Source organism: Sebastes umbrosus, chromosome 5 (assembly GCF_015220745.1).
Source record: "Sebastes umbrosus isolate fSebUmb1 chromosome 5, fSebUmb1.pri, whole genome shotgun sequence".
NCBI lineage: Eukaryota > Metazoa > Chordata > Actinopteri > Perciformes > Sebastidae > Sebastes > Sebastes umbrosus.
The window spans coordinates 13,000,202-13,025,699 of NC_051273.1; the positions used below are offsets into that span (position 1 = coordinate 13,000,202).

At 39.0% G+C, this 25,498-nt stretch overlaps 1 protein-coding gene and 1 long non-coding RNA gene across 2 annotated transcripts in view; one reads left to right on the forward strand and one right to left on the reverse strand.

Moving 5' to 3' along the window:
* Window positions 1-5,028: 5,028 nt before the first annotated feature.
* LOC119488109 lies at window positions 5,029-24,685 on the forward strand. The gene is made up of 4 exons (XR_005206874.1): window positions 5,029-5,086; window positions 6,946-6,997; window positions 8,115-8,288; window positions 24,537-24,685. It is a non-coding gene; the product is annotated as an uncharacterized LOC119488109 (long non-coding RNA).
* Window positions 10,603-25,498, reverse strand: part of LOC119488107 (ankyrin repeat domain-containing protein 13C-like) — a 35,277-nt gene continuing 20,381 nt past the window's right edge. The window contains exons 4-13 of the mRNA XM_037769405.1: window positions 24,663-24,748; window positions 23,404-23,449; window positions 22,358-22,424; window positions 20,721-20,865; window positions 19,263-19,394; window positions 18,152-18,313; window positions 14,208-14,287; window positions 13,666-13,764; window positions 12,997-13,097; window positions 10,603-12,866 (exon numbers count right to left, since the gene is read on the reverse strand). Coding sequence (XP_037625333.1) covers window positions 12,736-12,866; window positions 12,997-13,097; window positions 13,666-13,764; window positions 14,208-14,287; window positions 18,152-18,313; window positions 19,263-19,394; window positions 20,721-20,865; window positions 22,358-22,424; window positions 23,404-23,449; window positions 24,663-24,748 — 1,049 coding nt within the window. The 3' untranslated portion in view covers window positions 10,603-12,735. The remainder of the gene's footprint in view (window positions 12,867-12,996; window positions 13,098-13,665; window positions 13,765-14,207; window positions 14,288-18,151; window positions 18,314-19,262; window positions 19,395-20,720; window positions 20,866-22,357; window positions 22,425-23,403; window positions 23,450-24,662; window positions 24,749-25,498) is intronic.

Sequence of the window (25,498 nt, forward strand, 5' to 3'; positions counted from 1 at the left end):
ACAACCATGTGTTCTACCAAAGCCTTGTAGATCATTTCAATTTGTATAAACCATGAACAAAATTGGGGGAAATAAACGACAGAAGCAGCACAAACTCCTCAATTTGTTTTTGTAACATTGTAACATTGTAAACATGGGTTTATGGTCTCAATCGCTATCAAGTCATCCTCAATATAGCATGATGTTCATTTAGTAAATTATGATCCCATTTAGAGTCAAATAGACCATAAAGCAGAGTATGCGTTGTCCAGTGTTGTCCGTGTTTTGGTCTTACGACTTTAACCCTTTCACAGTGTGTTTTCAGTTCATGAAATTGAATTATAACCTATTCAGTCGTACTAAGCTCAACCCTCTCATGTCACTTCTGGTTGCAAAAAACCAAGATGGCGTCGGCCAAAATGCCGAATTGGAGGCTTCAAAACGGCAGTCCACAAACCAATGGGTGACGTCACGGGGACTACGCCCACTTCTTATTTACAGTCTATGCAAAGTCAGTTGTAGCACCTTAACATCCTGTGCTGTGATTGAGAGTGCTTGAGAAATAGTTAACAGGCGAGCAGAGAAGTCAAGTTCAAGTGAAAGAAGAAGAACAAATGCAAACTTGACCAAACCATAAGAAAAGAAAAAAAAGAGACTAAACCTAAAAAGCCTATGAAAAAAATGTCCACGTCTATACGATTAATAGCATTAAATAATATCCCAATGTCAAATCCATTCAAACAAACATATTTGGAACATTTGGTATCTGGATGAAGAAACTAACAAACTATAAGAAGAACCTTGTCTGTTATTTTTCGTATATTAGGACACCTCGTTGCGTATTATCACTTTTGTAGACTCTCTTCTGTTGTAATCTCATGTGAGGGAAAAGGTGCCGGTTCAGCACACTAGCCTCTCTGAGGGCTACTAGAAGAAAAGTGGAATCAAACCAGCTGCAGGCATGACATAGAGACCACCAATGATCTTACATTTTTATTTTTGTGTCGCTGCCTTTGTTTGCTCCCAGCTCAGATCCGGAGGAAGTGTCAGAAGTCCCTCGGGTTTCCCTTCCTTTCCTTTATTCTTCCTCTTCCTGCTCCTCTCGTCCTATCTGCCTCTCTCTCTCTCTCTCAGATAGTAATTACTCCCATCTCTCACAGCTCAAGTGTTCATGCCTGACTTTGACTTTTGTTTTTTTGTTCACTCATGACTGACCAAAAGACAGAGTGTGAGTCTTCAGAAAAGACAGAGTGTGAGTCTTCAGGAAGAAAGGGTATGCTGTGAACATCTAATCTACAGCCTCCTCTCTCATCCTTACCTCATCCATCCATCCATCTGTCATCTAGGGGGCTTTTGCAGCCTCTCAAAGCCCAGACAGGGCCTCCTTTATGGGATGAGGCTGTCAAAAGAAAGCCCTCTAAACAGGATGGGAGTGGTGGGATGTACAGACAGACAATCAGACAGACAGGTTGTTAACTGAGGCAACATTACGTCTGTCTGTGCAGTGAAACATGGCCACAAGGGCTTTACTGCAAAAACAGTTATTTTAACAAGCCATTAAATGCAGTGTTTAAAGCTTACTTTTCCTCAGGGAAGCGAAACAGAAATCTGTCAGTTAGGTGTGGGGTTTTTTTATGTTTCCAATGCAAATGTCTTATTTGGAGTCATGTCCCCACAGGAGGGAAATGACAGATTTTTTGTTATTTAAAAAAAGGCTAGATATGAAGCCTGAATTAGACTGAATGCATTTTTTTTTTCATTTCCATTAGTCTGGGTTCCCTGAGGAGCAGAGTAAAAACAATCAAGCGCCTCACAAAAAAAGCAGCAGAGTCGGTTAATAAATCGACTCACCTCTGGAGCAGCTTTCAGAGAGCAGCGTGCACTTTGTGTTTTACACATGGAGGGAAATCAGATGTTAAATGCTGCAGAGCTGAGCTGTTATTTTTTACTTGTCTGCTCTTCGTTGAAAAAGGTCACCTGCTGTATGGATCACACCAGGCTGCACATAGTGTTCAATCTACTGACATGCAGTGCTACTGGTCTCACTTAGTGATTCCACAGATGCTCAACAGTGGCTCAACGTTGGCCAGCGGCTTTCCAGTCCAGAAACCAGATTACCCACATCCTTAAATACAGTTGTAAATACGTAAGTGCTTGCCTACTGTCTACTAACTCGTCTACTGAAATATGTTGTTCCTTGACTTTGGAGAAGCTTCCTGCAAAGTCTGTCAATGTTAATACTCACTTTTTTTGCCTTTCCTCGATTCTTGATTCTTTACATGTTGTGGTGTGTAGGCCTACACTTTGTGGTCCTTGTTTTAAGCCATTTTAGCACTGTGATGCCAATGGAGTGCTACAGGAATGACTCCTAAAACCCAGAAATGAGTTAGCATTTTAACAATTCCAGTTCACTCGCCTGGAAGTCAATGGATTATTTGAATGGTTTTTAGTTAGATGCCTGAAATAAGGTCTGTGGTTAACAGATTTTAACATTTTGTTCCACAATATAAAATACTTCAGTAAATATCCCTCTTGTGAATTTTGAAGCTTTTGTCTTAAAAAAGTCGGTTCCTAACAATTGGCTAAATGACACTATAAATTTCATTATATGCCGACTCGTCCGCCGTTACAGCCTCGTCGTTGTGTATCCTCATCCTTGTGCTCCTTGACCGTGGTGTAGTTTGTTTATATAACTTTTTATTTTGCATTCACGCTTCAAAAGTCATACAAGTAGTGTTCATTTGTGAAGATTATCTTGCTGAATAAAACTTTTAAGTATCACAAACGTGTGTTTGCCACAGAGTTTATTTTCTGCAATAATCCAAAACCCAATGGAAAAATCCCTTTGGCTTTTTGTCGAGGGAACCACAGCGATGCTAACTTCCTGGTTGGCTTACGAAAAATTACGTCAACCCTGACGCACTGTACATCGACTGAAATATCCACTGGATGGATTGCCATGAAATTTTGTACAGACATTCACGTTCCCCTCAGGATGAACTGTAATAACTTTTTATGAAGCGCCATGATCAGTCTCAGCTGTGCTTTGTGTTTAGTACAAATGTCAGCAGGCTAAACTAAGATGTTTAACATACTTAACATTGTCATTGTGAGTAGCTGATGTTAGCATTTAGCTGAAGTACCGTGCAGCCTTACAGAGCCTCTAGCATAAATATAATTACTCCCTGAAATATGTAGGCTAAATATGTATCTCAGAATATACATTGCAAAAGAGACATTTTATAGTAGATTTATCATCAAACACTTCCTAAATGTATCCAAACTTCCATACGATCACAGTGATGAAATGCTGGTCCGAGGACATGTTCTTCAGTTGGGCCCAAAACTGGTACAACCACTCTGCAGCCTTTTCATCTTGACTATGACAAGATCTTTTTTTTTCCTGGGATTGCATGGAAAAAGTGCTTTTCAGTCATTCCTTGTGTGTGGCTCTCACTGTCAGTACTCACCATACACTGCCTCTATTTATCATACAACATATCCTTGATTGTAAATAAATAAAGTTTTTGAGAGATGTAGGCTGTCTATATTATTTGAAACCTTCACCTTTGTTTACTATAGCCACATGGATACCTTCTCTAGCTGCTACCCAGCCTAGTCAATCATAATGGCTAAACAGTTCCATCTAGTGGGTAAATTAATTTATTACATCTTTAAAAAAAAGTGACCCAATGACCCAGATTAAGACACCAAGACCTTGAGGAACACCATAGAAAAAGGCATTTCGAGATTTCTGCAAGAATTTCATTTTTCGACAATTGGATAGTGAGCACTTTTGTTCTGGAAATTGCTCAGAAAATCCTCTTTTTGTCAATCTACCTAGGAAAGCCATCCATCCTCTGAATGCCCTAGGTCTCTAGTTTGTAACTGTAAAGTTTCATGAGGCTGTGATTATCCTAGAGGTCACCACAGGTAATTTTATACAGTGAGGTCAAGTTTAAAAAAATTGTCTCGCTACAATGAAATGGCAACTATGGGGACTAACATCATCACACATGAATACAATGGTGCTCATTGGATCCACTAGTTTCTCAGCTTTACAGTGATACCCAATTTATGTAATTCCAAGACTGTTTAGGGACCCCAGTATGCAGAAATATTCAAATACACCATTTTAGAATAGGCGAAAATAACACATTTATACTGGATAAAAAAAATGCATGGTTTTTGCCCAAAAATGCATGTGATTATCACAAAGTGGGCATGTCTGTAAAAAGGAGACTCGTGGGTACCCATAGCACCCATTTTCATTTACATATCTTGAGGTCAGAGGTCAAGAGACCCCTTTGAAAATGGCCATGCCAGTTTTTCCTCTCTAAAATGTAGCCCAACTTTGGAGCGTTATTTAGCCTCCTTCCCGACAGCATGACATGGTTGGTACCAGTGGCGGCCGGCCAATAGAGGGCACTGAGCCGGACAGCCACACACAACAAAACATTACAACTACTACTAATAATAATAATAATAAATTATACAAATTGTCAATATTTGTGTTTAAAATATGGAATGCACCCAGTAATATGTGTAAAATGTGACAGAAAATCATCTGAGCAAAATATATGGTTTTCCTGCACTGTCCCTTGCCTCCCTCCTCCTCTCTGTATGTCTGAAGTTCAGCAGACGGGTCTGTGTAGCAGTTTAGCCAATAGCTGATTCAAGCGCTGAACGAATGACGTTCAATTGAGCCAATCAGCGTCCTCAAATCTAATACGAGCAGCGAGCTACTGCTGACGTCAGGCTTTAGAACATCTAGCCCGTGACGGGAGATTTTGACCAATCACAGTACAGTTCATTGAGAGAGCGTTCCTATTGGCTGTGCTTGAGTCATGTGACCGGAACTTGGCGTTCCTTCACCAGATTTCCTAATGGCGGCGGCGTCACAAACTTTCTCATCTTACAGCTAAACCGCGCACTACAAGATGATTCTGAAAACATCTGAGGAGAGAAATAGGCATTAACGTAACATAATATTGATTAATATTTGATCAGCGCGGCCTAGTTTGACCGTTTGGTCGGAGTTCAGAGTGATTGACAGACAGCAGCTGGACAGCAGACCTCAGATCAGCTGTTACCATGGTTACCTCCGGTAAGTGACGTCTTACAGATGCCGTTAGGACTTGAGTAAATGTACTTAGTTACTTTCCACCACTGAGTACATGTTATACTGTTGTGTTTCTCTAAGCATACTTTACTTCTCCTGTTGGAATAAAATAATTGTTGATTATTTAACTGCAAAGTAGTAATGTGTGTTTGATACCTTCACTTTTTTGCATTAAAGGGACTGTTTGTAACTTTTTAAGCGTATAAATGTAGCGGGTCGGCACACATGCGCGTTCGCATATGCGCGCTCACGTGTGTTGCCGGAGCCTCGTCTCTGCTGCCTGCTCTCCTTCACTAGACAGCGCGCGCGTCCTCGCTGTCTCGCTCCACCTCTAGACGTGAACGCGCGCTCACTCCACACTGCAGAAGAGTTAGTTTAGCTCTGAGAATATCTAGTGAATGTAGAGTGGATGTTTGTGCAGAAATAAATGCTGCAGCTCCTCCAGACCAACAGAGGTTTCCCGTGTCTTGTGAAGTGACTGGGCTCCTCAACGAGTTACGTTATCGTCTCGTTACCAACCGGGTGCCGGTGTCTTCGGCTGCCGGCTGCGGTCGGGAGGCGTTAACGTAACTCGTTGAGGAGCCCCGCTGCTGAAGCATGCGCTGAGCAGGAAAAGCCAACACTAGGATCAGCATTGATTCATGGAGAGACCTTCGTCTGGTCAGCTAACATTACTGCCAAGCAGCTGAGATATAGAGTGATATTGTGGTTTAAGCTGACGTGTGTCGCCTCACTGTTTTGAGCGATGCTCGTTCATGTCTATGTAGAGCGAGCAAGCGCGAGCTCGACGCTGACTTTCGTTGATTTCAAGGCCACAGGTGTCGCTGTTAAGCAGCATTTCTGAATCTTACAAATAGTCCCTTTAAATCATACCGGGATGTTTGCTGAAATTGATTGGATGTGGCACAGCTCTACCTAAAAGAAATTCCACCAGCCGCTACTGATTTTCGGCAACAGCTCACGTTCTTAGCCTGACATTGTTTTAATGTGTTAAAAAATAACGACCACAAAAAAAGAAAGAAAATATGTTTAAAGTCATGCATACAGACAGGCATTTAAAAATAAATAATATTATTTTATTCAATTTACTACTGACTTACTTACAATTTACTTACTTTACTGACCTCGGTGACCTCATTGGTGGCTACAGCCACACATGAGAGACATCGATTCAATGGTGGAATAAGTATTTAGTCTTGTACTTAAGTAAGTATAGCAATATCACACTGTAAAATCATTTGTTACAAATAAAAGTCCTGCATTCAAAATTTGACTTAACGGTGCAGTGTGTAGGATCCCCAGTTAGCGACAATATATGGTGCTAATGTCTAAATGGTCTAGTCTAGTCATTGAAGTTTCATCAAGTAAAATTACTCTTCTTGTGTGTTAACTGGAGAGTAAAACAAGGCTATCAATTATGATAAGTCAAGAAAAAACAATCATAATTTTTCATCTCGAGCTTGAACTCTTCAATTAGCCAAGCTCCCAAGTTTTTATTAGGTCAGGTCAAGTTTGCTTGACAAAGACCTTGTGGATCGAAACGTTGCACTAATAAAAACTTGGGAGACTTTATGATATGACTAAACTTTACAGAGTCAAATAATTACTGATTTGGTCTTTGGCTTGTATAACAGAAACCTAAAATCAAAAATGTTCAAATCAAAAAGTTGAAAAAGCTAATTTTGCAAAGCATGTTTAGCAATGAGTCAAATGTTGATTGGGGGAAAATAAATGATTCCTTGAAGGACAAAGTCAAATACATGAACATGTTTGTATTTTTTCACCATGTATCAAATAGTTTCTTGATCTGTGATTCAATTTTATCCTCGGGGAACATCCAACAGACCTCCAGCTCAATGTCCTGCAGGATTGAAGTATTCCTGGACCACGATGCAGGTCAGCTCTGCTTCTATATGGTGACACCCAGAGGAGTCCACCTCCTGCACAGTTCAACTTTTACCAGCCTCTCAACTCGGCTCAGAGCAGAGTCTACCAAGAACTAACAGAGCACAGGCACCAAAACATCTAGACGGTTTTAGGCCTGTCATTTTGTCCAATTTTTAATGTTATTTAGAAAAATTATTTGTGTACAAACTAGAAAGCTTACATTTCATACAACTTGGCTATTGTGTCACACTGCGTCCCCCTAAAAAGCATCTGTCAGGTTAGGAATGACAACTTGTAGAAAGCTACTGGTTGCAGGACAACTAGTGGCCCCTTGTGAGTGTTGCTGGAATTACGTCCTGTTATCAATGCTAGTGCTATCAACTAAAGTTAGCAATTTTGGTGGACAAATTGGCAGTTTAATTATTAAGTTTCCATAAAAACATCATAATATGATATGTCATAAAGTCAAAGTATAGTATGTCATAGAAAAATTCTTAATATAGTATGTCATAAAAAAGTCATACAGTAGTATAGTATGCCATAAAAAACTTCTAAGAGGTCATATTATAGTATGTCGAAAAAGTTATAGTATAGTATATCAAAAAAGTCATAAAGAAGTCATAGTATGTTGAAGGAAGTCATAGTACAGTATGTTGAAAAAAGTCATAAAAAGTCATTGTATAGCATGCCATAAAAATGTCATAGAAAAGTAGATCATAAAAAAGCCCAGGTACACTGTTGAAAAAAGTCACACAATATGTTAAGTCATATTACATAATAATTTAGTATATATTATATTATATTATTAATACATATAATAATATTGTGTTGAAAAAAAAGTCATAGTAAGGTGTGCCATAAAAATGTTAGAAAAGTAGATCATAAGAAGTAATAGTATATTTTGTTGTGGAAAGTCATAGTATACTTTGTCAAAAAATTAGTCATTGTAATATTAATGATAATACATTTTATTTATGAAGTACTTTTCAAGAAACTCAAAGAAACTTTACATGAGTAAAATTGTCAGAAAGTAAAACAACATAATATATAAAACACACAAAATGAATTGCACATTAAAAGCATTTCTAAAAAGTTGGGTTTTGATTTATGATTTGAATGTGGACAGGTTGGTGCACTCTCGGATGTGTTTGGAGAGCTAGTTTCAGAAGGAGAGGGCAGCTGTGGAGAATGTTCGGTCACCCCAGGTCCGGTTCTTGGTTCTGAGTGGTGGAGACTGGAGGTTGGCATCAGAGGAACGGAGGCTGCAGGAAAGAGTGTGGTGATGGAGCAGGTCAATGAGGTAAAAAGGGGCCAGCTTATGGTAGTAATAGTATAGTAAATCGAAAAGGTCATAGTACAGTATGTCGAAGGTAGTACGATATGCTTTGGAAAAAGTCATGGGATAGTATGTCGAAAAAAAGAGTAAAGAAAAGTCTTAGTATAGTGTGTCCAATAAAAAGTCATAGTATAGTATGTTGAAAAAAAGATTAAAAAAAAAAAAGTCATAGTTTAGTTTGTCGAAAAAAGTCATAGTACATCGAAAAAAAGGTTAAAAAAAAAGTCATAGTATACTATGTCATAAAAAAAACATGGTATACTATGTCAAAAAAAAAACTCATAGTATGTCGTAAAAAAATAATTGTATAGTATGTTGAAAAAATTCATAGTATAGCATGTCAAAAAAAGGTCATAATGTATGTAAAAAAAGTCACAGTATAGTATGTCGAAAAAATAGTTTAAAAAAAAGTCATAGTATAGTATGCTGAAAAAGGAGTTACAAAAAAGTCAATGTAGTATGTGGGAAAAAAGTGATTAGTATAGCGTGTCAAAAAAAGTCATAGTATACTGTAGTATGTCGGAAAAAAAATCATAGAATAGTATGTCGAAAATAGGATAAAAAAAGACTTAGTATAGTGTGTTGAATAAAAAGTCATAATCTGTCGACAAAAAAGTCATAGTATAGTTTGTTGAAAAGAAGTCATAGTATATCGAAAAGTCATAAAAAAAGTCATAGTATAGTATGTCGAAAGTAGGATAAAAAAAGTCTTAGTATATTGTGTCGAATAAAAAGTCATAGTATAGTATGCTGAAAAATGAGTAAAAAAAGTCATAGTTTAGTTTGTCGAAAAAAGTCAGTATAGTTTGTTGAAAAAAAAGTAATCGTACATAGAAGAAAAGGTGAGAAATTCATAGAATAGTGTGTCAAAAAAAAACTCAGTATGTGGAAAAAAAAGTAATGATATAGTATGATGAAAAAAAGTCAGTTTATTATGTGGGAAAAAAATTATGGTATAGTATGTTGAAAAAAGTCATAGTGAAGTATGTCCAAAAAAGTCATTGTATAGTATGTTGAAATAAAGTCATAGTATAGTATGTTGAAAAAACAGTTAAAAAAAAAAGCATAGTGTAGTTTGTGGGGGAAAAAATCATAGTATAGTATGTTGAAAAAAAAGTGATAGTGTAGTATGTTGAAAAAAAAGTGATAGTGTAGTATGTCGAAAGAAAACTGAGTTTATTATGTACAAAAAAAGTTACAGTATACTAAATTATGTAGCAAAAGTCATAGTATGGTATGTTGAAATAAAGTCATAGTATATAGTATGTTGAAAAAAGTCATACAAAGTCATTGTATAGCATGCCATAAAAATGTCATAGAAAAGTAGATCATAAAAAAGCCCTAGTACACTGTCGAAAAAAAATCACACAATGTGTCGAAAAGTCATAATGTATTATGCTTAAAAAAAGTAATTATAAAGTGTGCCATAAAAATGTTACAGAAAAGTCAATGAGGTACAAAGGGGCCAGGTTATGGTAGTAATAGTATAGTAAATCGAAAAGGTCATAGTACAGTATGTCAAAAGTAGTACGGTTTGTTTTGGAAAAAGTCATAGTATAGTATGTCGAAAATGTTTGACATACTATACTATCACTTTTTTTTTTTTACATAAATTACTATCACTTTTTTTTTACATACATTACTTTGACTTTGTTTCAACATACTATGCTATGACTTTTCTTTACTCTATTTTCGACATACTATACTCAGACTTTTTTTCGACATACATTACTATGATTTGTTTCAACATGCTATACTATGACTTTTTTTACTCTAATTTCGACATACTATGCTGCGACTTCTTTTTCTACATACTATACTATGACTTTAAAAAATGTTTTCGACGTACTAATGTATGGCTTTTTTACAGACAAACTTTACTATGACTTTTTTTTGGATATACATTACTGACTTTTTTTTACATGCTATACTATGACTTTTTTCTACATACATTACTTTGAATTTTTTTTTCGACATAATATAGTATGACTTTTTTTATTTTTTTCGACATACTATACTATGACTTTTTATGAAATTTTCGACATACTATACTGAGACGTTTTTTTATTCTTTTTTCAACATACTATACTTTGACCTTTTTTATGATTATTTTTGAATTACATACTATGAAACTTCGTAACATTTTAATGGCATACTATATACTATGACATGTCATTTTAATATGTTTTTTGTGTTATCTCTTCTATGCTTATTAAAAGGTTTCAATCAGCAACAGTAAGTTATTGGAGTGAAAAAAATGGGAGTCCAAACTCTTATAGATATGTGGAATTTTTTTTATTTTAGTACATTTTTATATGAAAATAGTGTCGCAGACTTATACAACAGTCTTTGCTGTACAACGAACACATAGATGAATGATGAATTTCCTACTTAAAACATGGAAAATTCAAGCAGCTAAAAACAGGAAGGAGCATGAAATAAAATGTAAAGCGTTATGTCAGTGAGGAGGCACACTTCCAGTAACGTTAGCTGCACTTGCCCGTACGGAGGAATGTCACTAATGTGGTAAATTAAATGTCCTGTACTTGGTTACACTGATATTGAATATGGATGTAAAAAAAGCTAATTGTTCTAAAAACATTTTGAGCCACCACGTGTGTGTGTACACCTTCATTTGAAACTCCAGGAGCGGGCAGGTTAACGAACAAACATGAGCACAACATCTGTTTTGTATCAACATGATTAAGAGCTCATGAACCACAGCAGCAGCTATAAACAATCCTTAAGGGTTTAACTTTTCCAGCCAACATCTGGACTTAATATTCAGAGGAATCTTGGTACTTTGTGCTTTTCACCCTGTGGCGGCGACTGTTTGTTCGACACATCTGGAGGAGGTTCATAAGGTTTATCAGATATAGTCGGAAGGGAAATAATGACAAAAGAACTAAGAGATTAATTTTTCCTTTAAAACATTACAAACTGCCACCATGTTACAAATCAACAAACTCTCAATTAACTTGTGACGTTACAAAAAAAAGAAATCCGCAACTCTTCCTCTTGCAGAGGACACCTTGAACTCGTCAGCACAAAGAATAAGAAAAGAGAACTTAAAAGACAAAAGCTCTTAAAACACGTATTTACATACTGTGCAGGGGAAACGCCTGGTTCTTGTAAAAATGGCATGAATGTTGTAGTCATTCATTAAACTCCCTAATCTCTACCTACTATACAATCCCAAGTTATCTTCTTTTAGCACGATTGTACATAGTTTACAAAGGTGTAGTAAGAAACAAAAGGCTTAGACATCATTAAAACACGCGCTGCCACTCAAACAAACTAAGAGAAAACCTTGTGGTACCGTAAAAATTGCAGCATTTCTAGCGTTGCCCCTCGATGAAACTATCATATTTCAAATGCAGGATTAAAGGTGTATCACAAAGGTATCACAAAATGAGCGTTTATGAACTCAACTGAATGTAGAGTGTCTGTAGTGGATCTAAATAGTGCCTGAAAGTTCAGTGATGCTACTCCATGCCCAGTAAAATCCGCAAAAAAAACACACACACACACACTCACTCACACACTCACATACAATTTAAGGAATTCTTCAAAAACCGATTTTTAGGTTTTTAACCTACAAAAGATGCCATTTTCCCAAAAGCTGTCTTTCAGTGTTGTGCATTTTAAGTGACATTACATCTTTGGGAACATTTCTAAATTTGATATTGTGAAAGAATTGAGTGTAAAAAAGTTGTGATTTTATACAGTTTTGTATTCGATTATATACAATTGTATGTCTCAATGTCGTCAGATCTAATATCGCACATCTTTAAAAGTCTACTGAAGTAGGGAAAAGGACCTAAAAACTAATTTTTGGTGGAATTCCTCCCCAACGTCTCACACAGTTATATCAGTGCTTTACTACAGGTCAGTTAAAAACACATTCCCTTTATAAACATTACTTACATACTTAAATACATAGCATCAACTGAACCGGCTGTCTGTCTTCTTCTTAAACCCCATGTAGAGAAAAACTCACCTGCTCTGCTGTCACTAATCTTAACTTCAATGTCCTCTCACTGATGAGACGTTCGGCCCTCAGCTCCAAGTTTGTTGCACTTCCTGCCTCGGCTGCTGGATTAAACCAAATCTGAAGGTGAGGGTAAAAACCTGCAACAGCTTCAAAACACTTTTGTTAATAAGACGTCGACCTCTCTGCCACAGTTGGGCATCCATCAGCTCTGACGACGCCATTTTTAGTCCTGTATGTCAAACTCTGGTCGTCTTGTTTGTGTTCAGGGCTGCGATGGGGTTCGATGGAAATCCATTAACTGTCAAGGAACCGCTGTTTTATTCCCTTCCGTTATTCCTTTTGGAAAATTGAAAAAGTATGTTTTGTAGCATAATGTTGACTTGTTGCACGTTTGTCTTCCTGTTCCAGCTTGAGGGGTTAAAGGTCAGGGAAGCGGCTGGGGTCTTCTTTATATTCGTTGGGAATAGTAAAAATGGACTGGTCAAACTCATCGTAGCGAAACTCCTGAAACGTCACGGTGGCCGTGATCGTAGGAAACACAGGGATGTCTGCGGGGAGACATGAGCAGAATTACTAATTATATCTTTCTTTCCATATTTTAAATGAGTTGGAGAAATAAATCAAATAAAATTTCAATCTATTTTACACAGGATGCTTCTTTGAATTACATCTACTTACCCAGTTTGACAGGAAAGCCAGGGGGGAGCTTCATCTGAACAAACTCCCTGAGTTTATTAAAGTGCTTGAAGGGTGCGATCACCTCCAGAACATTCAATAACCTGACGGAGAACAAAAACAACAAATGGTTACAGGTTACAGACGAGAAACTACCAATAAATAAACTTCAAATAAGTTCTTAGATTTTGGTAAATTTTATTAGATTTATTAGTTTATAATCGTTTATTTCAATATTCAAAACAACAGTACTAACTTAACTTCATTTGTTGCTTTTATCCATCCTATTTTATCAACTATATTTTAAGCTACACAAGACAGATCTGTAACACATTGCTGATACACAAACAATCAGTAATTGGTAAATGAAAATAAAGATTTCAACGCTTTTAACGGAATAGTTTGGGTTGCTGGTCTACCACTGCCTTGATTGGTTAGTTTGTTCGTGCTATTGTGGTACGTTGGTGAATCAATAAACACAAACAAACTAGGCCAGAGTTTTTTAGTAAATGTAAAGGAAATAATTCCAATAAAAACTTTCATCATTTACACAAATTAGTAAATTCCCTTTTTATCACCACTCTACACATGCCAGGAGAGAACAACATGAGGGAATTTTGGCTGCATGCTTTTTAATAACAGTCTGGATGCCAAGTTAACGAGGAGACTCACGATTCGATGCCCAGAGGGAAGTCTTGACTCATGGCTATCGTGGCTTTGAAGTTTTTCTTGCTCTCTTTGCAGACCAGCTCTCTTCCTAGATGAGGAGCTCTGAGCGGAGAGAGAAATGACAATCCGTCAGAATGTAAATCACATGATGAAGAGCTTACAGCTTGTTATTATGCAGAAATCTAATACTAAAACCGGATGCAGGAGTTTCTTTTCTTCTACTGAACGTGACTCTTATCAGTCAGAGGAAATAACCGTCCTTGAAACTTAGATGTAAAGATTTCCATGAAATGAAAAGAATATATAAATATTGCAATGTGACGTGTGCGAGAAGACAACGTCGTCTACAATGTGTTTGGAAATTACATAGATTACATAACCATGATACTGCAGCAATATATTTCCTATAGAAATACGATTAATCTTTAGTCTAACGTTCCATTCTTTTAGAGAGGGAAACTAAAATAGTGGTTCCTTTGGAGGGACAATCAGAAATGTAGTTCCTTCAGTCACAATATGTCAATATTTTGCCCTGTAAAACTTACTTTCCATTGTCAGCACTGATGTATTCTTCCCAGGATATAGTGCTGGGTGAAGGGGCAGTTAGAGATTGCCTCCTCGCCGGCTGAAGAGCAGAGAGAAAACATAAAGAACATGTTAAGAACAGCTCTAAAGACTAAACTACGGCAGGGTCACACGTGAAAAAAACACAACGGTTCAAATTCACACTGATGTCAGACAAAACATAATGATTCCTGATTAAACTGAGAACAGTCTAACATTAAGCTTAACCACAGGTGTTTTTACAATGGGCTGTTAACTAGTCAAATATGCAGCTGCCAATTTCTGCTCAACAGCAAATCTGACAAAAGTCACATGAAGTCTCTTAAATATTATTTTAACACTTTATTCCATCAGTCCGTCTTGATTTCTTCCCACAGAGTGACGACATGCACAACACAGGCCACTAGAGGGCCCCGGTGCATCACTAAACCCACTAACCTCTGTTTGGCCTTTTCAGCCTCACTCAAAAGAGTAACTGAATTACTATCATTTAGTACACCACTAAACATCTGATACCTGAGACGCCATGCTATTTCACAGAGTGTAGTTTAATCCAGTTTCGTACATATTACCTTTACTTCCTGACCAGCAGTGTTTCTGCTCTTATTCTTTTTTTTACATTCACACTTTACTAGATTCAATTTCTACAAATACAGCAGCTGTAAACAGTAAGAAAGAAAAGCAGTAAAGACGTCAACTCAGACTGCAGTCGCTTTCATTTACAGATCAAAATGAATGTTTGCTGAGGTGGCAACTTTACAAATTGAGGACAAACGGTTTCTGTATTTATTTTTTTGTTGCCATTTTTTTTTTCTGTGTACTTTCTTTGCTGCCTCAAAAACCTTTAGCTTTACATGCACTAACAAAACATCTACAACAAAAAGACTCAGGGGACAAAGACACAGACAAAGAACATAAAAATAGTCAACCCACTGCTTTAACAATAAAATAAAAGCACTCATATTATGATCAGAATCAGTGTTAAACATCAAAATGTATCATGAATGATGAAAGATCATCTGTTAATCATAATTAAAAGCAGGGCCAGTATGTCCTAGCCTTACTGGAAGATTTGCGTCAGTCGTTATATAATGTGATTGCTGGAACAATCAAGAATACTGTCCTCTGTAAGGAGTGGCATATAATAACAGAGCACACTTCTCAGATCATTTTTATTATTTTATTATTTTATTATCTGCTCTCCAGAACACCCAGATAAAAACATGCAGGAGTTTCCTCCTCATATCAAATAATCGAAGCTTCCTGAGGAAAATTATCTCAGCTCTGCATTCTTGAATAAACCGTAAGAGTTGGACAATCTGCTCTTACAAACCCTGATCTGTATCCCGTTTCTCCTAAAAATGAATTTCTCCTTAAATAAACTCACTGTTCTCGCCAACGTTCACACTGAATCACACCAGCTGACCTCCCGTTTCGTAAGCCGTGGTTAAATAAGGCAACTAGGGCAGAATAATGTGGAAAAAATGTTGTGGATGACGAGACACCTGACCGTGCCAGGAGTCAGCTGTGTGTGCAAATGGAGACGATATCTTAGTTCACCTTTACTACCACCTACACTTGCAGTCATCACAGAGATGTTTTGGCGTGTTTACGGTGGGCGGCGGCCTTGTTATGTGCTCGCTCTCACACTGTGTGTATCGGCTCTGGCGTGTTGTTGTGACGAGGACAGAGTACACACAGCCTGCTGGTATGCCGATCCCACCATTCCATCATTCCACGGTAGCGGGGCTTTAAGCCTTCATCCATGTGATCAATAGTGTCAAGCCTTGTTCAAAAGCCCCCCCACGCTTCCCTGTGTCCACAAACACAGAGCTGACCTGCTCTCCTTCGCTGTGGTAAACACAGCTACGTCACAGCAGCTGCTTATTTCTCACTCGCCCACTTTCTATGTATCATTTTTTCTGCTGGAGTGGAAGGAGAACCTATTTCCACATCCCCACTAAAACACAGCTTTTTTTCACTTTAAACATGAGTGGGCACTGATTCAAATGTAAAATGCACTGACAGACAACAGAGGACACTGTGATGAGACAAAGCCCAGCACGGAACAAAGAACAACAAGAGCAGTTAAAGGGCATCCATTGAGTGTTGAGAGGCTTTGACTTCACTGTGCGACCGGCTTTATGGTCAGTGTAAAGACAAGGGCTAGCTGAGCAAACTCTGGAACATACTACAGTGAGGTGCATGGTGGGTGGGAGAGTCATCCCTGTGAATGTGAAGGTGCTGCTTTGTCACTTTCGCCACTAGGTGGCAGTGCTGGGACTCAAATCCATGCATAGAGGATGAGGAGGGGGGACCTGTCTCAGTGAGTGATCGGGGGGGGAGCAGCTTCTCATACTGTTTTCATGTCCGAAACAAATCAAACATCAAAGAAACAACAGCACGACAGGAATGTTTCAATAAACCATGCAAAGTTGACTGACGGGGTCGGCAGGAACTCCATGCTTTTTCTACAGATACAGTAGTGAGAACTGTGAGGTTTATTTAGTCTGAGACGCGTGTCCTACCCCAAGGTTCCAGCGGGACAGGACAGTTTCGGGACTGGACTGGTGGTTACGCTGCAGGTATAAGTAAACAGGCTGTTTTTGATGATAAAGATCCACAATGTCTGTGACTATTTGTCACAGTAAATGGCCCAATGGAGGGCAACTAAAAACAATACAGGTTTAACCAGGTTTGTCTGACTCACTATGCAACTTCATCACTGATTGAGAACCTGTGAGAAAGTAAGCTGAGGGGGATGTATAGATGAGATACAGTACAATAACTGCATCAAACCTGTTGAACTTGTATCTCACTAGGGTTGGGTACCTTTTATCGGCATCTCACCTTTCACAAATAGAACATTTAGTTCCTGTAAGATAGCTTCAGGTGTAAAACTTTAGCTCCTACTCTGGGGAAGTACTTTCTGATGGTTTAGGGGTGGCGAGAGTCACCCTGTGTTACTGTTTCCTCTGTGTGTGGATGTTTAAAACAGAGGTTCTCAATTTTTTTTCAGTTACGGATTCCCTTACAAGATAGAAAATATACCGGTGACCCCCTCACGTACGTCCCTTGGAATTATTTGATGTACCGTATAACCTATTTTTTTTACACTTCTATAGTCTTAGTCATGTGAAAGAACAACACAAGAGAAATGTACTAGAAAGATATTAGACTAATAGATTAATTAAACATATTTGCAGATTCTAAGAGTTATAGTTTTGTTAGATTAGAGCGTAATTTATGAATTATTATACAGTAGATTTAAAAATTTTAAGATTTATTGAACTATGAAGCCTTTTGTAAAAAATAATGATGATTTAAATGAATGAATCTGAGCGATCAATTGAGAATGACTAGTTTAAAACACGACCACAGTTATTTCCCCCCATCATTGTTCTAATCAGGGCTCTTCAGATGCTGTGGAAGTGCAAATACAGGAATAGGAAAGAGACTTTTAGTTCCTCTGGTTTTATAGTTCCCAGAATCTTTTGGTCAAAAGGAGCTAATGATGTCCAATTAATGAAATACATAAAACAAATGATGAAACATTCTCCAATAGAAGAAGTCTCCTTGAATCTACAGTATCCTGAGCTGTTGTTTGCTGCCAGAGGCTGAAGATACCGGATACTCCCTAAAAGTACAGCTTGTACTGTCAGCTACTTAACAGCGCTGCGGGGCGTCAGAATGTCAAGGTGGATGTTAATGTAGTCATGTTTTCAACGTGCAGGTTTCAAGCACCAGTCTATGATAGGTATGTGATGTGTTGCTCCATGGGATATCCATAAACCCAATAATCACATCATGGGTGATGATGGCGTGGGCATTGTGGTCTGAGGCTGTAAATTAGATTCTCTGGTGGAAGTTCCTCCGCTTCCTCCATCACCCTGCTGAAAATTAAGCGACCATCAGCCTGACTCACCTCGAAGTTCTGTTCTATGAGATTCCCTCCTTTGCTCAGGCTCTCCATGATGGCTTTGTTTCTCAAGATGTCCTCCTCGCTCAGATGCTCCCGTCTCTTCCTGGACTCGAGCACCAGGCCGTTCACGGAGTAGAAATCTGCCAGAAAGTTTCCCACGCGCTCCTGGAGGTAGAAGAAACAGTTAGATAAGTCCCCACCTGCTGAGTCATCAATTTCCCTTTTTAAACACACGTCAAAAGGGACAGAAAGCAATTCTCATCCACCACCTTCAAGACCCCTGCCCTGCCTGTGTTGTTGTTTAACTCTGTCACCTGTGGTTCCTTCCTGGGGTTATCAATGATTTATTCACTGTCTTTCCTGCCTGGTGTGGGAGATGTAGTGCAGGAAATATGATCAGGAAAGTGGATGGAGCCAACAGCAATGAATAGCAATAGTAACTGTAGTTAGAGTCATATTCTACAGAGGAAGGCTGAGATAACAAGGAGACGCAGAGAAACAACATTTACAGGTCAGGCTAATAACACATAATGGTGACCGAAAGTATTCGCCCAAAAAGATGGAAAGAAAAGGGAAAAAGAGCCAAAAAAAACAAACTAATTCAGTCCAGACCTGTCAAACTGTTACTCATTTATCTGCAATACTTTCTTTTGCAGGCATTATAGCTTTTACAGTAAAGTAAAAGTAAAAATTGAGAGTACAGGGATCCATATCTGTCTCTTTCTGTGGATTTTTCATATCTAGCACACTGTCGGAGCACTTCCCAGACCAGACCTAATATTCCATGCCTTTTAGTTTAGCCCATGTTTTTTCAGGTCAGACATGCTGTAAAGGGGTCAACAGTCTGGGTTCCTTTTGAGTAAAGCAGCTGAAAACCATCATGTATTGCAACTGATGTTACACATAATCTGTAATATACATTCTGATATATATTTGTTTACCTTCCATTTCCTGCAAGATCAAATTCCCAACTTTCTGTCTGGGTCAAGCTACTAAAAAATTCCAGAAATTCCACATACAGGTGACACACAGCTGACTTTGTAGAAGCTGTGGCGCTGGGGGGTAATAATATCACGATAAGAACAACAACCACAATACAACAGCGGACACCAACCGTCTTGTCCTCTCTGAACAGCCAGCCGGTCTGCGCCCTGGAGAAGGTGATGGACTTGGTGGAGAGAGTGGCGGAGTACACGTCGCTGCTCATCAGAATGTCCACTTCCTCCTCTGTCTCCATCTCCGACTCCTGGAAATACAGGACAGGGTCAGGGAACTACAGAAGCATCGACGCAGGCACGGACACTCAGTATGAGGTGAAGAGCGTCATCACTTTGATGTCTGCTGGTTCCTCCAACACAAGATATCTCAACAACTACTGGTGAGATGGCACAAAAATGTTGTATGAATATTCATGCTTCCCAGAGCCTGATTGATAATGATATTGATACCTGACCTTTCGTCTAGTTTCTCCCTCAGGTCAAATGTTTCATTTGAACATAAGAAATATCATAATATGTAGGAACACTACCATGTCATTTACTGAAAAGACTCATCAGGGGATGGACCCTTTTGATTTTAACAGCCTCTATTCTAGCATCACCATCAGAACAAACCACACATGTTTAGCCACACTACTGATAAAGCTGTGAGAATAGCTATTGCCAGTATGCCAAAAGTTCGGTAATGCTGTAGAGCTAAAACAATTAAACAATTAGTCGTTTTGCAGAAAATGTATCTGCAACTATTTTGATCATAGGCATTTTTCAAGCAACTATAGCCTCTCAGATGTGAGCACTTGCTGCTTTTTTTTGTCTCAGCTGACAGCAAACTCAACATTTTTGAGTCTTAAACTGTTAGTTGGACAAAACAAGATATTTGAATATGGCTATGGGAAAATATGAAGCAATTTTTCACTATTTTCTGACATTTTATAGGCAAAGCCGTGAATCGAGAGAATATTTGGCAGGTTAAATCGGATGACAAAAACCATGTTTCCATTCAATTGTCAAGCAAATTTAGTTAATTAAGTTAATTAGGCGCATTTCCATCAACTGGTTTGGGCTTGTTGGCTACAGTGTAGTTTGGCCAGAAGTTGACGCTATAGGCTACACGTAGCTGTAATCCACCAGAAGTAGAGGTTGCGAACCAGAAACAAAACAAGTCGACTTGGCAATCTATCGCATCTACAAGAGAAAAATGGAGAGAGGTCTTCAGGAATTTGTTTCAATTGGGCAAGTTTTAATTGTTCTTTCCTGTCAGCTACTAGTGGCCGTATATCATGCCGTCCAGGGACAAAGACAGGTATTCGCACGTTAGGGGAACATCCGAGAAGACGGCAACAGCAGATCAGTCATGTGAGTTAAGTGTTTGCTACGTCAGGATTTATTCGGCAAAGGCATTTCCATAATCCATTTAGCGCATCACCTCTTTTTCGACAAAAGCAAAAACCACCTCAAATGAGCGTAAAAACTTTTTTAAGTATTATCAAAATATACTGTTTCCATACAGCTTTAAAATGTGCATCAAAACATGTGAATGGAAACACGGCTACATATTGTTGTGCCTCACACACCTCGTGGTGTATCCGCTGGTAGACTTTCTGTTCGTTGTCCAGCACAACAAAAGACTCGGACGGGATGGCGTTGCCGTTGAAGATGAAACTGAGGTCCCCGCGCTGACACTTCATGTCTGTGAAGTCTATCAGGGTAGTGTCCAATCTACACACACACACACACACACACACACATATGTACATACAGAGAGTAGGTTTAGTGTGGGAACTTTAGATGCATGAAAGGAGAAGACAGCCAAACAAGGAAAAGGAAACAGAGGATGACAGCAAAAGAGCTGCACTTTGGCACCCACTAAGACACCAGCAAACAAACACAGTGTCAAAACTGTAAGCAAAAAGGAAAAACTGTGATGGATGTCACACCTTTGCTCTGAGAGTTTAGAGACAATGTGTATGGTAATCACTGCCATGGGAGACCAACAGCACATTTCAAGAATCTCTGTCAAAGTGGGTAGTCCTGGAATGAGGCTCGACAGCAAAGAGAATAGCTGATCTGCTTGTGAAGACCAGACACAAAGCAGTAGGTGCTGTGTGTAGGTATGACAGACCTGGCACACTGTAGCACTAGAATGTAAATGAACTTGCTGTGACAGGTTTTTTTCTCTTCACTCTCTCTCTCTCTCTTTGCAACTCCAGGATAATAAGAGGGCATTTTGAATACCAAATGAGACAGCCAGGAGCAGTTTCAGAGAATAATGACAAGCTCCACATCAAGGATATCTCATACAGCAACGACATGCAGAGACACAAACACACTATTTTATGTGCTGAGTTCATACTTCAAGTTGATATGTTATGATATCCAAATATAGAAAACGTGTGTGTATGTGCTGGATAAAGGGGCTGCCCTGGTTTGTCTAACAGATATAAAATACAACTGGAATCCAAGTGTTGATGTCTGTGCAGTTGCCCTGGCTGTGAGAGCTGCTGTTAGCTTTTTTGCCCACAAGGCCATGAAACACAGCAAGGTGGATTCCTGCGATAGATTCATGGCTGTGACTACGCGTCGGCTTGCGTCAGAGTATGACAGATTTTTGCTGACGCCCTGTGTAAGTGAGCTAGGCAGCATATTACTGTAACTCTCCTTCTATGAGGCTCTGAAAAAAAAAAACACAGAAGTAAAAGATCTGTGCACAGAGGCATCGCTGTTCAGCTTCCTCACACTGCCGAGCACTGATTTCACACTCTAGTTAACCAAACTAGGTTGAGGGGAGAAAATGGGGAAGTAGAGAGAGAGGAGAGAGGAAACAGGGGAGAGGTTGTTATGTGCAACGCGAGATGACAGATGAATTGGTAAGACTCAAAAGTAACAAAGTGCCTCGATAAAAGCGGTTTCTTTTAAAAAAGAACTACGATTTAATTCGATGTGGTTCCTAGAAGTTGGTGTTCTTGTTTATTTTGGCTCAAGACCACAACATATATTGCTCATACAAAACAGCTGTGAAGTTGCCTTTCTTCGTCTTCAAACATCACACATTTCATTTAAATTAGGGCGTTTTAACGCAACTCATCTCTTTAAATGAGTTAAACATTTTTTATCTTTTCAAAATGTTCAAACTATGGACAATCACGCGATTAATCGTGATTAAATATTTTAATCGATTGACAATTTAAATGCATTTGTTGACAGCACTTGCCTGATGTTGAGGCCCTGCTTGTAGATCTTACAGGCATCTGACGGCAGGATTCTGGAGAGCAAAGGCACTGCAACATGAAAAGATAAGAGTAAGAACATGTGAAACAATGTCTAAATTTAGAAAGCTCACTCAATAATAAAGACCATCATCCTTTTCAAAGCCTACTGTATAGCTGTGTAGACTAGAGGGCTGTATAACGTGTAAGTCCGTACCTAAATATTTAATAACTCACTGAAGTAACTGAAAGCAAGAAAACTTCCCCTGCTGTTTTTGGCATTGCTCAAAACACAAGAGGTATTTTAACAGTCCAAAATAATTCTGTGAAGGTCCGCATTGAAAAAAAACCCCACTGTGACAGATCTGTGAGACCATGTTGGTTTAAACCAGATGCCTCTCTAAGCACATTAATCTTCAGCTCTCCAACCTACAAATAATTTACTTTCGACACAATTCCCATTAACAAATACACTGTTATGCAACCAGTTTACATTTTGTTACTATCATGCGTCCATTACATAATCTTGCCCACCTTGTCAATAATTCACACGGACACAGTGAGTACACAGAATTCAGTCCTGGCTCGCACTCTGAGGCCAGACTAGTGCAGAATAAGCAAGTACTGCTGTACCAGTGCCAGCAGATACATTCTCGGTATATTTCTTCTGCAACAGTTTATCAGGTGAATGTGTAAATTCAGTGCAGCTGGAGAACAAATTCTGCTTCCTGGTATCAGCAGATAGTCCTGATATAATCCTAAAAGAGGGATGTTGACATTAGAGGATAGCATGTCCAGCAGGGGGAGTCATTTTCAGGCTGTAGCCTCTGGTGACTCTAACAGTCAATGTCCCTTATGGCACAGATAAACACTCACTAACCAGACAGACATTGGCAGATTCCATCACATTTTCCAGTCTGCAACACATATTTCTGCAGATGTTTCAGACCAAGTCGTTACTGAGGACAGATGGTTCATTTCCAGAGTGGATAATGTCTGTGAAACAATGATGCCACTATTGTAAGACAGCAGAAGGTGTTGCTTGACTCACCCCAACTTTGGAAGTCCCAATGAAGCTCCAAGTAAAAATCTCCAAGCTGCAAACGAAGACAAACACATCTCAATCACAAGCGAAACTAAATGATGGAAAGAAATACATGGCTATTTGTGATAAAAAAAAAAAAGTATACATCATTTTTAGTGGCAATAGATGAGAAACAGTGAGAAATGAGAAACAATAGCCATTTCACAAACGGTTAACACAGAGAAGATATATTTGCAGAATAGAAGTTAAAATGATGTATCAAAGCCTTTCAGTTGACATGAACCTGAGTTAAAAAATGTCCATTCATAACAAATCCTGACTGACTGACACAACTCAATACATCCTAATTATTCTCTGAGGTACTAAAGTGAGATGAAATCTCATCACCGCCACTGGTGGACTCGATCTGGCATTCAGTGATGACGTCAGGCTGGCGTAAGAGATCATGATTTCCCAGAGCTATATAATCTCTGAAAGACGACGACGATGATGACGCAGAAAAATCTCATCTCTGGCATCTCTGCTTCAGCATCCAGGAAGGATCACATCCTGTCACGTCAAACACAGGCTCGGCTCAGTGTTGAGCAACTTGTACAGACATTCAAATCTATAGCCTGTAGTATAGGGACCTCTTTAAATGCAGTTAAAAACTCACAGGACTTTAGATAGTTTGCCTCTTTTGATCTTGTATTTGCCCACCTTCTTACTTGCCTCCCTGGCTTATCTTGTGGGGGTGGCGCTGATGTGCAGCTGACCGGCGCACCAGACGATTACGACTTACACGCCTACAGTTATGACTCCATAACTTAATCTTAGGCAGCAACAACAAAACAGAAAGGCTCCTCGTTTGGTTGCTCTGAAAAGCAGACATGTCTGTCTGTACATGACTAAATGTTTACAGTGTGTCTATGTAAGTGTGACAACATGTCACAAGAAAGCCTGAAGGATAATTGCCTGTCTGTTAGTATTTACATTAACAGTTCACAGAGTTTGTGCACATGTGATGTCATATCAGACAGCCACAAAAACACTGAGGTTTCATTTAGCGTTTAATACCACGCCTTAGACTAGTTGTTAATGTGTCTGTGTGTGTGTGTGTGTGTGTGTGTCCCTCCTGGCTTTGCTTTGTCGTGATGAAGAGAAAGAGAAGATAAAAAGGAACTACAAGATGGAAGCGAAATGAGAAGTAAGAAGATCTGATGAGCAGAAACAAGAAACGGCATCAAGACATCCTGAGCAGAAGACTGAGTAACTGGACTACTTACTTCTTTCAGGGCTTTCAGCAGCTTGGGCCTCTTGTCCTCCACGGTCTCTCTGGACTGTTGCTTCAGCTTCCTCAGCAGCGCTGTGACTGAAAGAGAGAAAGAGAAGCATGAGTAAGACCAAAACCATCAATGATGACTTTTGGCTGAAGAGTTGTTTCCACACAGAAAATTATAAAAAAGTGTATTGGAGAAATGTAATTTGTTCCCATAGCAGCTGACTGTGAATTTTTCCGAATAACCTTTTGCTGTTACTGAATCTGATCCCACCACTTAACTCGCTCCAAGAAGATTTATTCACTATATTAAAAAACTCATTTCTCCACCATGTTGCTCTTGTTTTGGCAAACAGCAAGCCTCCTTCTCTTCACGGCATGGAAGCCAGCTTCGCATTAATCATGATTAGTTGACTACGGGAAAAAAAAGAGCTTAAGTTTTACAAGAAAACTAAAACTAATATAAAGTTCATATCACAAAGACCAAAACACATTTTTAAGGGTGCCAAAATGAATTCTGTCTTAATGTAGCACTGTACAGGAAAGTTATTATTAAGGTCTTAAAGGTGCTAAATGCGACATTGGGAGCATTTCTATTGCTTCCGCACGGCTCTCAACATGGCGACGGCTGAGCCGGCGGCACGCAGCTATCGGGGCTAACAGAGCTAACATTGTTAACCTGATGGGGGAACCAGAGGGTGGCTGCTACGCTTCTGCAACAACACCGTCGGATCGGGACGGCGTTATCAGCTGCAACCGCCGTATGAGCGCAGTGCAGAGTGGCGGCCGTGACCTAGCCAATGGGGCACGCTCACATGCGCTCACATGTACTAAAAGGCACGC